At 40.9% G+C, this 14,520-nt stretch overlaps 1 protein-coding gene across 1 annotated transcript; it reads right to left on the bottom strand.

Annotated features, from left to right (window-relative positions):
• Nucleotides 1–11,487: 11,487 nt before the first annotated feature.
• nkx1.2la (NK1 transcription factor related 2-like,a) lies at nucleotides 11,488–13,648 on the bottom strand. Its single transcript, XM_076743946.1, has 2 exons — nucleotides 13,432–13,648; nucleotides 11,488–12,095 (listed from the first exon to the last, which is right to left on the bottom strand). Exons 1-2 carry the CDS (start codon nucleotides 13,646–13,648, stop codon nucleotides 11,488–11,490), a joined length of 825 nt encoding a protein of 274 aa, XP_076600061.1.
• Nucleotides 13,649–14,520: the final 872 nt, after the last annotated feature.

Below are 14,520 nucleotides of genomic sequence, written 5' to 3'. Positions count from 1 at the left end.
AGGCGCGGGGAGGCGAGCATGAGGAGCAGCGCAGGACGCACCGGCAGCACAGTCAATTTTGTTTGCATTTCAGCCTCCAAATGCTTTCATTGACTGGGTTTGACGAGCCATTATGATGGATGGTACAACACTTGGTACAACTCACCTATCTTACTTCATTAAAAGTCATCCTCATTAGGAAAAAGCTCAAACACACATAATATAATTCAATATCCTGGATTCCCTGGATTAAATTCTATGACATAAACCAGATTTATGTTTTATTTCACATATACATTTCTTACTGAAGCTACATTATAATCTCTATAGTTGAAGACCAAACTTCAGTGTACAATGCCTCAGTGTCCACAAGAAGAAATCAGTAATCACCATAACATGCACAAATATTTCCAGTAAATGGTCCATTTTATTTAATTTGGCAGCATCATGGACGTTTCATGGACAAACCACATTCTAATTTCATTTCTATTTGGATCCCCCTTTCGTCCGTTTTGAAATAAAAGTGAAATCGTATTGAACCTTAACACTGTTTGACCTTGAGTAAGTAGCAGAACAGTGTTCAATCAGCCTTCAGTATGTTTTTATAAGTAATATTGTGCAATGTGGGACATTGCTGGGTTACATAATTTCTAGTATATGCTGTTATTACTGGAACAGCTGCCACATGCACCTGACAGGTGGTTACAGCTGTTTTGTTTTTTTTATTACATGTTGTGTGAGTGTGCATCAGTGTGGATGTTTCACAATGGCCAATCAGGTCAAAAGATAAAACCACAAGCTCTGCTGAGACAAAACTGAACTGCAGGTCCACTCACATGTTTGTTTGTGGGAAAAATGATCATTCTATAGGAAATGTTCAGAAAGTCACGCAAAAATATCTTCAATAAATTAGTGTGGTGTTCTAATTATTCCATGATCTGCCTAATTATCTCAGTGAATGGAGTTAATCTTCTTGAGAGAACAGGCAGAAAACGTCGAATATGTGCCATGAAAAGTGCCACACTAAACACTGGTGTGTGTCCATGAACACTATCCTTAACGTGAAACACAACAGGTTTAAGTATATTTATTGAGGCTTAGTGTTAGTGGAGAATTCAGTAACATCCACATTGAAACCAAGTCAACCATCTGTGCTTCACTGCTGCTTGACAACGATAGCTACAAGACATTATTCTTTGCTTCCATAAGGCTGACATTTATTACATTTCTTTATGCACTTGAAAATGTGTTGATACTCTTAATCTCCTTGCAACAGCCCTGGGAATTTTAAGTGTGCACACATTGCCAGCATTGAGATTAAATCCCAAAAAGACACCAGCAGACAAAGTGTGTCCAAAAATCCAAAGTGCATTGCCAGTTACAGTTTTTATCGGCACGGATGGGTTAACCACAGTGAAAAGCCCTATCATGACAAAATAAAATCCTTTCACTTCACCCAAGATTCAGCATTCTCTATAAGCCCTGCCATTGACACATTTCCTCCTCTTTACAGGAAGGAAATTAATTCTGTTGTTGAGAAGCATCTCCCTCGCCATTCGTCATGACATCTGTTTCTTGCGAGGAATAAACAGAAAAAAAAAATTGAGAAATGAAATGAAAGGTTGAGGGCTGCCATGATGTTCATCTTTGGAGTTCCCACCGGTTGCAAGTTTAAAAAGAGGTGAGATGGTTCATTTCTGACAAGTGAAAGAGTCTGGCCTGGGAAACTGACGCTGCTCTATGAAGATAAAGTCTCATTTGAATAAACTGCCTCCCCTTTAGAGCACATCCATATGCATGAGACTCTGAGTCTAATTGCTGTTAATTCCTGTTAAACTGATTGTGATTCATTCACATCTCACAGAGATGCATAAGCTCCGTGTATGAATGGAGTCTAACAGATTTCCCCACAGACTCACCTGAATCATTTTTGATCTGTTTGAATCATCAGATGTGGTTTGTTTTAACAGATATTTTCTTACTCAAACACAAATACCTGAATTACTATTTACATGCCCTTCAGCCTCAGCTGTACTTTGTGTTTAGTGCTGCCCAGCTAATGTTAGCATGCTAACACACTAAATTAAGATGGTGAACATAATGAAGACTATACCTGCTCCACATCAGTATGTTAGCATTGTCACTGTGAGCACCTTAGCATGCTGACATTCCATATGAATTATGATGCACCACAACTGAGAGGTGTGTAAATCAGCAAATGTTTGCTACTTCACAATGGTAACTCGAAAGGTTGTTTCCACTGGCTCCATGGGACCAAACCAACTGGTTATGGCAGGTTCCTGCAGGCTACTTTCATCATGACGTTGGCTTATTTTGCTTTACCTGATCTACCTTTGGCTTTTTAAAGTATTATTATGTTTTTGTTTTTGTTTTTTTTTGTTTGTTTGTTTTGTACTAAATAATAGTTGGGTTGAACCTGCAATTTTAAACTTTAAACTTTAAACTCTGTGTGCCCCTCTAATGGAAAAATACTCCTCAACTGTTCTGTATATGAAGCACGTTTAAGACATGCATTCTCATACAATATGGACTGTACCAAAATTATACACAGGCCTGCAATCTTCCTCTATCATCTCTAGAAAGTTGATTCTTCAAAGGCATACAGAGGTATTTCACAAGGAAAAAGGGCTTTTTATACTGTTATTGGAGATCCCTGAAGGAAAGCCTGGCTCATTAAAAAAATTCAGAAATTCTCCTCTCTGCACGCCGCCGCCGCCTCCATCTGTAGGGTCAAATATATGGATGTCGGGTGACCTTGGAGTGTTTTCTATCCAGCGCAGAGATATTTTAACAGTAAACACAGGCTTAGACCTCTGATTGAGAAATTGTGCTTTGCAGAATCTGTGCATGAGAGGTGAAAGGCAGACTGTTGCAACTCTTCTCCAAATCTAATCTAACAGCAGCAACAGAGTTCATTAGACTGCCATTTGTTCACACAGCAGCCATTGCGAGATAATGTCCTCTAATGAGCGCGTTGGAGCCGTGTGTGTAAATGTGTGTGTGTGAGGGAGGACGAGCTCTCTTGCAGCACTGTGGTCTTTGACTTTGAGACAGACTGTAATTAGCAGCGGTCTGTTCTTTTCTGTGTTATTAGCACAGCTGACCTTTGAATGCATCAGATCAGTGAAACAACACATCTGGTAAAGCTGCAGTGTTTGGGGAGAGGGGAGGTGAAGAGAATATTAAACAGAAACTGTCAATGAGAGAAACTTTCACTAAATATTGCAGGACTCATAGCTATTGTTGCATTGTTGTGACCGCGGGGCACATCAATACCCAGATTCTGCTGGGAGTATCCATTTATTTTTGGGGTTTTCGATATTTACCCTCGCTGAAAACCATTGCGTAAGACTTCAGACCATTCATCACAAAAATTTCAACTTGTTTTTCACAGTAGATTCACCACAGGATTTAACTAAAGCTGTATCTGTCGCTGGCCCAAGCTGATCAGATGTTTGAATGATTTGAAACTAAAAGGCCTTTAACAGAACAGCCTCCTCAAAAAGTGATGATGGGAAACACTCCCCTCAGCTCTGCTTGAGTTCAGCCCGCAGTTAAAGTTCATTCAAGGATCTGGAATCCCCCCTCATTTTACTCAATATTAATCACATTACACTCATTTCCAAAGCCGTAAAGCCTTTTCCTTGGAAAATCTGTCTTCCTCCAGAGCTTGACTCCTGTGCCAGTGGTCTTGTAATCACATCAGTGTGTCCATGTTGGCCCGTGTGCAAAGATTAGAACATGCAGTCAAAAGATTTATGAAGGAGGGGGAAAGATGGACCTGACTTGCTTAATCGGCATCGCCTGCCAGAGATTTATCCAAGACATTGCTCACCCACTTGCACGGCATTTCCGGACTTTCTTGAGCAAAGCCTTAAATGGGAAGTTATCCAAGTATTTACCCTGAAGTCAGATTAGGCCTGAAGTCTCACTCTATAAATCATAATTGCTCTTGCTGTTGCTCAGTTGGGCCACTTTAATTGTTTTGCCACTTTTCTGCCTCTCACAGGCAACTTTTTTACTTCTGGAAGACACTTCTGTGCAGAAATTGTTTTATCAAAACCACATTGTTCATCATGGAAGGAGGAAAACAATGATGGAGGGCAAAGCCAGACTGAGTTAGACAAAATATTGACTTTCTCTGAAAATCTGAACACACTGTTGTCTCTCAGGCAAATCCACACACAAAACCAAAATAGAATTGGTAACACCAAGGAAACTTGATGAAAAACTGATTTAATTCTGGATGTGGAAAAGAGGATATTTAGTAAGTTTTAGTTACACTCAGAGATTTCATTTCATTGCATTAGTTCCTAATGGTGGGTAACAGCTGCTGTAGACAGCTAAAATGATGACATACTGCAGGCAAATAGACAGGAGTGGATGGATTGTCAAGCATTTGGCCTTTTCTTCCGTCTCAAGCACAGAAGCGAGTAATCTGTGTTTTAGCTTTGAGGATTTAGACCAAAGGACAGAGCTGGTGTTACAACCATAATGTAAGTATTCTGCATGTAGTATAAAAAATTGCAGAGATGTTCTATGGTAATGGTGTGGTTTTTATTTTTTATTACTTTGAAGGATTGTCATTGAACTGACTCACAAATGAGGTGATATAGTACAGCTCAGGTCTGAATCCCCCCATTAAACCTCAACACTTTCTACAGCTGATTAAAAGACCATTAAAAGCTGGCTCCTTCTGCCGGCTGACTGCCGCTTGATACTGAAGAAATCAGTTTTATCTCCTCCTGCCTTGGCTTGGGTCCCTGCTGTGCTGGAGGATGCAGTTGAAACACAAAGGGTCTAAGAGACAGAAACAACTCAAGCAAAAGCATGACAACTGCAAACTCTGCAGGAGCAGATTTTGGATTCTTGTCATTCTCTTTTGCATGGCCTGAAGGCAGTAATGCTCCCAACAGATGAATAGATATGCATACAGTATGTGCTTCAAAAAGTACTTGATTCTACTCTTTATCATATTTCCAAGCACCAGAGCTCAGAGTGAATTGGCTGCAGTTAAATATCAAAAATAAATACTTGGGTCAGTCTTCAGGAGTGCATTTTCCTATCAAACACACTGTTCACATATTACATAATGAGCTCAGAGTGATATCTTATTTAATCTTAATCTTGTGTCTGTTGAATTGGCTTGCCCACTGTGTACTACACCATATATAAGGATGAAATCAGTGATTTCTAAAAGTTAAACTTCACAACCCAACAATACAGTCCACACACTTGATTCAGAATACCACACTGTGATGACGAAGTATGATGTTCAGAGAAGAATGGAGAGAGAGCTTTTAATAGTAAGCAGTAGCATGGTGTGTGTAGGAGCAAATATCTGAACTGTTGCCATTGTGGCTTATAAATAAACCAACTTGGTGGATCCTCACTACCACTTTAAAAGCTGCTCAGGAAATAGACATACACATGGTTGAAGTGTTGTGTTGCTGCATTCATTCAGGTCAGTTGCAATTGGAATACTTGTAGTGTAATGGTTTTAGTGTGCTGGTTTGCAGAACCCAGTTCATTGTGTGCTGTGGGGAGGTGTGGGGGTTGTGTTTCCTGTGCTTCCTTTTTTGGCGGAGGCTGGGCGTGGTTCTCCAGGTGGCAGGGAGCTGGCTCCTACTCAGCTGGGACTCATCACAATCAGCACCGTATAAAGACTGTGGACTGCTGAAGACTCGTTGCCAGATTGTTTCTGCTGCTTAGTGGTATTGTTGGCCAGTTCCCAGTGTCACCAGTGTTAGTTATCTTTGAGTGTTTGTTCTCCAGTGTCTATTCCCAGTGTTTAATCTCTTGTTCCCACCACAAGTACTCACACCACCTGTGTGCTCAAGCGCATCTAGGAACTGCTCACCACCTCAGTACCTCATGCCTCACTCGCTGTTCCCAGGACTGCTACAAGTTTCCTCTTTGCACCTTCAGTAAATTCCTATTTACCCGTACTCCCTGTCTGCAGGTCTGCCATTGAGTCCAATTCCTACCTGAAACGTAACACTTAGGTTTATTACAATGAATGTGCTTTGACAAAAAATAAATTCTTAACTCAAGTTTGAGCTCGAGTTCGTTCAGTTGTCATCGTTAAGGTAGTGATGACAACGAGCTGTTTCGAAGACAGCTGCTCCAAATCCATTTAGCTGAGGAAGAGCGCAAGTTGTGGTTAAAAGCCTCAGATAAAGCTAGTCAGTAAACACGGAGGTTTTGTTGTTGTTTTTTTGGAAAAGAATGAGCTTTTGCACTTGAATTAAATGCAGTTTTACCTGCAGTTCTCGGATTGTTCCCTCAGATCTATGGAGTATTTTAGCTTTTTAAGATCTTTGTTTTGGTTTTGCAGGCTGCAACTTTAGTATTTTCATTCAGTCTTGCTGCTTTCATTCGCGTCATATGCAGTAGAGAGTTGTTTTCAGTGAAAAACCTCTGATGAGCCCACTGTATGCTGCCTGTCTGGGGCCCAATAGCAGATAAAGTTATCAACTAGCTGAGGAGTTAGTGGAGAGCTAAAACAGAGCTTACAGTTTTATCAGGTGGACACAAATACGACTCACAATAAACGCCAATGTTGGTCTGTATCTGCTCAGTGTATAAACAGGCAGCTGTTTCTTCACACGTCCACCATATCAACTTCATAAAGTGAGAATGTGTCAGTGTTCATGCAGTTTTATGATAAGCGGCCAATCAGGCACTTGACCTTTGTTGGATTAAATGAGCATGAAAGCCTCCTTTCACGTAGCTGTGTCGAGGACTAAGTGCTGATTAATGTCTAATATGAGTGAGTAATCATAAAGCAAAGATTAAAATAGATGAAAATGTTTCATAAATTATTAGAGGGAATCAGAAACTGTCTGTTTTCAGCTTGCTGGTATCCTTGTAAAGCACTCCCACGGTGTTCTACCTGGAAACCTTTCTTCCTATATGTCTTTCCGCCTCCCGCTGCCTGCTCTTCCGACCCGTGACCCTCAGTGGAAATGATGCTCGTCCCTGAGGACCACCATGGCTGCAGATAGCACATACATATGCGCACACACACACACATACCAGGAAATCCTCAGCTCCATTTTATTTATTCAAGCCTCCTACTCATTTCTCTGCAAAAGATAAGTACAGCAAACAGGGGCCACAGATGGAATTTTCTCCCCATACAACGGCACACACACACACACACACACACACACACACACACACACACACACACACACACGCAGACACACATGCATACATGTAAGCACTGTTACTATTAACATCTGACCTTGTCCCAAGGCATTCTTCTACATGAATTTTAACGAGCACTCTCTTCACCTAGACTGAAATGACCCCCCCTCAGATCACTTGCAAAATTATTCATCAAATGGTCATGTTACAGTTGCCTCAAGCCAAAACAAGGAATGTGTTCCTGGTGCTGGATTTTCCAGAGTATTGATCAAAACTGTCAAATTCTTCAGCTGCATGCCAGGCCTTGAAGGAATGAGAATAATTACAGAACCAAAGGGGGGCATTCACATTCACCATTCACAACAAATTAATCTAAATGGAAGAAAAACACCTTAAATATTGGGCACACATGTTGACCTTTTAAGTAGTTGCTTATTAGCATGCATATGCATGCTAATAATAGTAGCATATCTATTATAAAGCACTTACTAATGCCTTATTCCTCTCTTACCATAAATAAACACTATTAAGGAGGTTATTAAGGGAAAACTTAGCCTGGTAGTTGTAGACTATGTTCATGCAGAGTAAGGCATAAATAAGTGCTTTATAATTACTAAGGTGGAGCCCACATACTACACATAGGTGTGGTAATGCATTCACTATTGTCACTGACTTCACCACAGCCGCAGGGCTATCATCATCACCAAGACAATAGATAGCTCATGACAGGACATGTACGCAGGCAACTTTTGTCATATGGGTGATACGTGAGATTGTAGAATAACCTGACTTGAGTCTCCTGTTGTTCAGTGCTTACGTGTACTCCAGAATTTACATGGCATGCAAATGTAGAAGAACCTTGTGTAATGGTGATGGTGGGAGAAAGTAAAAAGAACACTCTCATATTTTCACTTTGTGGCCTCAATTTTTTATTAATGTGTGTTGTGCAAGTTTGGAAGCGTGTGTAAATCCATGCATACGTGAACAAGGGAAAAAAGAGAAAGAATTGCGGCCATGATAACACCAGCGCCTCAGTGGCATCTTGACATTGGCCGGGTTTTGACAGCGGTGAGAAAATTCCATCTAATTGAAGGATGCTTGTCAGCCCTCTAACCGTCAAACTGATGTCAGGACAAAATTGCCTACGAACCATTCTCATCGGCCCTCTTCCTTCCTGTCTCTTCCCCCAGCAGCACACTCACTGTCTGCAGATACAGACAGAAGCAGCTTATTCAACCAGTGTATTGTAGATCAAAGTACTGAAGGCACAACACACTCTTGAAAGATGTCAGCTACTGACACGGCCTTGACAGTGGGTTTGAAGCTCTCCTCTGCTGGGGGATTGCACTGATCATCCACCTATGACTGGTATACTAAATCTTTCCTTTGTCTGTCCTGTTCCGCTGGCTGGCTTCTCTTAGCTCAGTAGGTGATACGTTACATCAGCCATGCACATCTGCTACGCATGGCGGCAGAAATGGATGTGAATTAAATGTAACAGAAGAGAACATTCCCCAGAATCACACACCAAATACACTAACAGGGCACTGAATCAGCAGGAGGTCTTCAATTATTTCTGGCTGTATAGCTCCTATTCCCTCTCTCTGTTAATAATAAAATGCTGAAAATGCTCCACTACATATTTGCAACTTGTCTTTTTCATATTCAGTGTTTCATTCACATACTGTTGCCAGAGCAGAGAATCATTAATGCCTAATATATTACTAGAGTATAATCAAGGTTCATAAAACACACAAGATCAATGTGATACAGTAAGATTGTTAAAATAGCACTACCTGATGTACTATGAAAAGTCTCGATAAAACAAACAAAATTGCTGACTAAGTCCTAAAGCAGATGATGCTGGTGATCTTAATATATGCTCAATTCCAATAAACAGATTCAGTTAGTGTGAAATTATCTTTATTGTATTTTCATCCACTAGACTTTGCATATAAACTGAGACCAAGTAGAAAAAAGAAAGGAAATGGTGACACCATGTGGTTGTCCAATGTAAGTGACGGTTAAAGAAGTATACAGACTGAAGGCTGAAAAACTTACTTAAGTAAAAGAACATTAGTATAAGCAGCAGCATGTACTTCAGTATACACTCATAACAGCCCCTTTATATTATTAGATCTAGATGTACTGGTACCACCTTCTAATAAGGCACTTTTCATAAAGAGTTTGTAAAATGTCACCATTGGATTTATAAGTTATTTAGTAATGATTTATAGATTGCCATTAATTAAGACCAACTTTTGGCTGGTCAGGTTATGCAAAACTCTCCTCCAGCAAAACATTTAGCTCTTTAATTTCTCACTTTCTAATAAGTCCTGTATCTGCAGTTATAAATGTTAGTAAATCATTAACAAAAAAAGAAAAAAAAAGGACCATGAGTTTCTCCATTTCTTATAAGTGGTCGGTGAAAGTTGTGAAAGTTGGTCACGTTATAAATGTTATTAAATTCTTGATTAAGGGTTCTTTTATTAATCAATCAAGTCTGCAGTTGTAAATATGTTCTTCATAAATCTATTGATGGTCTGTTGTATAGGGCTTCCTGACTTGATTTACAGCAGCTATAACCAATATTTTTAGTATACAATTGGCCTACTTTTCCATGTATGAACTGGTAATGTTAAAACGACGTGACTAGCTGAAAGGTGTCACTCCTATTGATAAACCTACAAAGAATTTAATGTTCTGATTCACTCTCACGTCACTCAGGAAGTCGTTTTGTTCAGTGAAAAGGCCCTGACAGCTCACTGCACACGCCCTGCTCAGCACCAAACAGCAGACAGACACAGTTAGTGACTAGCAGGTGACTATGGTGGAGGATTCAGCCACTAGAGAGTCAGATGTTTCCCTCAGGAGTTGGTACAGACCAAAAACAGAGTTAAAAGAGGGTGAATATTGGACTTACATGAATCAGGTGGCACAAGTCCAAATGAATGAAAACGTTGCTCCATACCTGCGGATGTGTAAACAAGCAACTAGCTGCAAAGAAGTTCCCCAAAAGATGACGTCAGTGTTGTGTTCACATTGTGTTTCTGCTGCCCCCAAGTGGCCAGAAAAATCAGTTATTGCAGGTTTAAGAGCTAGCTCAAAATGTCAAGTAAATGCCCTGCTGCAGGAGGATTTGATGTGTTATCTATTAATGAAGTCATTAGTTACAGCTTACAAACCCTTTAAAATGCTGCTGGTTAGAAAGTGGTATCTATATATTATATTATTGGATTATAATTAATACATTAACTTGGATTTCTATACTATTTTTTAGTTAAAACCTGTATCTGAAAAGTACCTTCAAGTGGCACATACTTTATATTCAGTGGAGGAAAAGGTGCAATATTTAACTCTGCAATTCAGTAGAGAAGAAATGTAAAGTAACTTAAAATGGACATGCAAAAATAGAGTTCAAGTAATTAAGTATTAATTTCCATCAGAGGAGTACAGAATGAATGTGGTGTTGTTTTAACATTAAATAATAATGGATAAATAGTGGGTGTTTTAATATCTTGTGACTTGAATAATAGACTTACTTATTTTTGGTAGTAGCTCAGCCTTGCTGCCCAGGAGATGGCAGCATATGAGCAATTTCCACCAGGCCCTTTAACAAGGAGATGATCCGCAACGATTAGAAACCTATTACTGATGCAGGCCTTTGGTCACATCAGTGTTAAGAGGGATAAAAAGTGCCCTGCAAATATTCTCATTCAAAACGTTTTTACCTTGTAATCCATGAGCCACACACTGATGTTTTATGTTTTTTTTTAATGAAGTTACACTAATAATGTTGTATAAATGGCAACAGACATAAGCTGTGCACGCCTGTGAGAGGAAGAAACACAGCTGGGTATTGGATGGTTGCAATATGTCACAGATTGAGATATAAGACAATACACAGATGCAGAAAATTATACTGTATGAGCTGTCCGACAGACAGTGTGAGCAGGTGTTTCAGCGAACACAGGGACAAACGATCAGTGCATAGTGATACAGTCTTTAGACAGAGCTATAAAAGAAAACTATGATGTTTATATAACTGTTGGGCTCAGTCTCAGATAAGTTATTTGGCGTTTTGTTGTGATGGTCAAGTTTTGGTCCACGACAAAAACAGTCAGCAGCCTACTTGCAGGAAGTTTTGAAGTTTTGACAGATGCTGTAACAGGCATGTGCGACCTTTTCTCTTCAGTTTGAAGAACATGATATGACATTAATGCAACAGTTACAATGACTCTGGGCAGTCAACGTTCAGCTTTGAATAGTCAGTCTGTCCCCGTAAAGATTTGCCGAAAAGTATCACCAGCTGCAATACATCAGTCTTGGCTTCTTTCATAGATGTGGATTGAAGTAAGTGGGCTGGACGAAACCGCTGGGTATGAAGGGATGCAAGAGCCCCCCGGTGGATGAAAGCTGAACACCGCCGGCCGTGTGGAAGATCACATTCCCAGAGCTGAAGTTGGCGAAAGTTTGGTGGAAGCTGGCGGGGCTTGACCCACACGTTGACGTGTTTTGATTGACGTTGGCCAGTGAGTTGGAGCCGGGCTGCAAGGTGCTGTCCGCCCCGGGGTTCTGCTTTTTCCATTTGGTCCTCCTGTTCTGGAACCAAATTTTCACCTGGGTTTCGGTCAGACTCAAGGACAGGGCCAGGTTTAGTCTTTCGCACACGGACAGGTAGCGCGTTGTGCGGAACTTATTTTCCAGAGCCACCAGTTGCTCGTAAGTAAACGCTGTTCTGGCGCGCCGTGGTTTGGCGCAGGCCTGATCTGGGCGCCGCCGCTTGTGCGGTGAGGGGTCCTGCACCGGGACCGATGACTCTCCATCGTCCTGTTCCCCAGTGAGACAAGGCTCTGTTTCAGCCGGTGTGGAGAGCAGAAGGGGGTCCGCATCAGCTGCATGATGCTTGAAGGCTGCGGAGTGTTCATCTCCTGTTTCTTCCCCTGTAAGTTAAAAAAAAAAAAAAAAAAAAACCCGATTGAGCTCACATCATACAAACCTCTGCAGCAAATTTAGCATAACAGGCACTGTCATAACAGGCATATTTCATTTTCCAGTCAATGATTCAGAAGACGACTTATCAACTATTTTATGCTGAAGCTGTAGGCCCTGTCGCCCCTATTCAGGTCACAACAATATTGGACAGAAAGGCTTGACTTCCCAAAAAGCTTTAAAATGTAATTGATTAGTTGTCTGAATTTTCAAGGTGATTTACAAGCTTAAACTACATTTCTGAAGAGACAGCTAGGAGTGTTTGATTTGACCTTTTGATGTGCCTGTGTTTTGAGTAATAGGCCAAAAAGCCTGAACGCTGGCTAAATGGGCTAAATTGGCCGTGGTGCTGGAAGGACAGCTCCTGACGAGACACAAGTCATGTGTCACATCTCAAAGCTGCAGGCCCACAGCGGCCTAAGACATTATTCTTCATTGTGCAACGATACTCCTTTTTATTTGTCCTGTTTGAACTGCTTTTTTAACACCCAACACAGAAGGCCTAAAGTTGACATCTGTAAAGTGTTTGATTAGGATCCGGAGGTCGCTCGAGCGGAACGGAGCATAAATTGAGAGGAGGGGAAGACTTGGTCACTAATCCTTAAATAATTTATAAACCACACAGCGCCTCAAATGTCATGTTGCGGAAAGAAATCCCGTCTAAATCCAGCTCCGCCACCTCAGCCATGACGTGCTAATGGAGTTTCATATTTGCGGGTGGGTCGATAAATGTCATCTATTTAAAGGGAAGTTTTAATCGAACGATATTAAGGATCAGACATGGATGGGGTGTGAAGTTTGTACCTGCAAGGTGCTAGAGGGAGATATGCAGGATGCAGTAATGGGATATCGATCAAAGCGCGCAGAGGCATCCTCAATGGGACGATTTAAACAATTATCTAGCCTGCCTGTCCCAGTGCCAATCACACGCCGGGGCTCTGGGAGCAAGCCTTTGTGGCTTCCTTGAAAGGAAGCGCAGCCTTGGAAATTAAGGGAAGGTCATACAGAGATGACAATAAATCTGATAGAAAATATCGTCTCACTCGCTGGTGTTTAGTCTAGAGCTGAAAGTTTTTATTGTAAGATTTCAGAGTAAAGATTTGTTTTGTTCATGTGCTCTTATTTTATAATGTTTAAATATGACCATATATGGATACACATTTATTGACACGTCTAGATGCTTTGGAATAGTTGACATGTGCAATTAAAAAAATTAAAACAATATATTGCACGTAAATGTTTGAGCCACAGGCTGAATATTATTCTAAAACTGTCTGTTTTCTCTACCTGCTTCCGTGCGATCACCTCTGACGTCCTCGCCTGCAGCGCTGTCCGGCTCCAGACTTGTTCCCTCCGCATTTGGCACAGGAAACTTCTCCGTGACGATGGAAAGTTCGTTTACCCTTTTGCTGTTGAATTTCTTCGGATCCAATATATCAACTATAGAAAAGGAAATCTTGTGAGTGGACGTCATTGTCACTCCACAGTCCTTGGGGTCCAGCATCCTCTACAGAGAGAAAACCTTTAAAGAAGCGAAAGGACTGCCGTGCGTAATTACGCGTGTGGAGAGGAACTTCTCATAGTTTAGCCTCTTTCTGCTCTTCAAGCTTCATCAAACCGGCTTAGTGGTGATGATCCCTCAGAGTGTGGACTTCGCTACTCTGCACTGTCTGTCAGTCTTGCAGCGTGAATGAGATGACCGGAGCGCGGTCTTTAAAGCGTCTGTCCCTCCAGTCTCTCGACCAAACACGTGACACAAACACTATTAGTGTTTCACACGACCACCTAATGGGCTCAAAGCATTCGTCGATAATCACCCATATCATTAAATTCAATTATCCACGACCTGAGAGTAAATTGGGCACAGATGGCACTTGATCCATATCAGAGATCGCCCTGTCTCCCCAAATTGGACTCTTTTAGAAGCGTCACTGTCAGGAGGGGATTTTAGTGTCCCTTGAGCTACAGAAAAAAAAAACAACTTTCTCTTACGAAACCAAACGGTTTGAGCTTAGAAACTGCTGGCTACTCATGGGAAAGCTGCAGCATCACGATTCCTAGCAGTGTGAATTATATATCTATATAGAAACGTAAGAAGATAAACTCGTTGAAATGTCACTCTCTCCATTAAAACAGTGTTGGTATTGGATGCAGCAGTAATCATTAAGCACAGATGTTAGTAGATGTGCAATAACTGAAAAAGAAAATCTAACCCATTGATTTCTACTTAAAACATATCCAGTTTATAATTACATGTTGACATAATATTTAGTAGTACAGATGGTAATTGTTTCCAGATGTTATGAAGATATTATGTTTCATTAACATTTTAGATGCTGTGGCAGCTTAACTGCTTAATTAAAAATGCATACAGTA

This window comes from Chaetodon auriga, chromosome 11, assembly GCF_051107435.1.
Source record: "Chaetodon auriga isolate fChaAug3 chromosome 11, fChaAug3.hap1, whole genome shotgun sequence".
NCBI lineage: Eukaryota > Metazoa > Chordata > Actinopteri > Chaetodontiformes > Chaetodontidae > Chaetodon > Chaetodon auriga.
Note: the sequence above shows the minus strand (reverse complement) of the source record. Positions and strands in the feature narration are given on the sequence as shown.

Excerpts from the sequence above, each read along its gene's own strand:
- nkx1.2la (XM_076743946.1), bottom strand. The coding sequence starts at position 13,648 with ATGCTGGACCCCAAGGACTGTGGAGTGACAATGACGTCCACTCACAAG. Across the intron at positions 12,096-13,431 it reads AGGTGATCGCACGGAAGCAG|GGGAAGAAACAGGAGATGAA; the intron begins GTAGAGAAAACA and ends TTTAACTTACAG.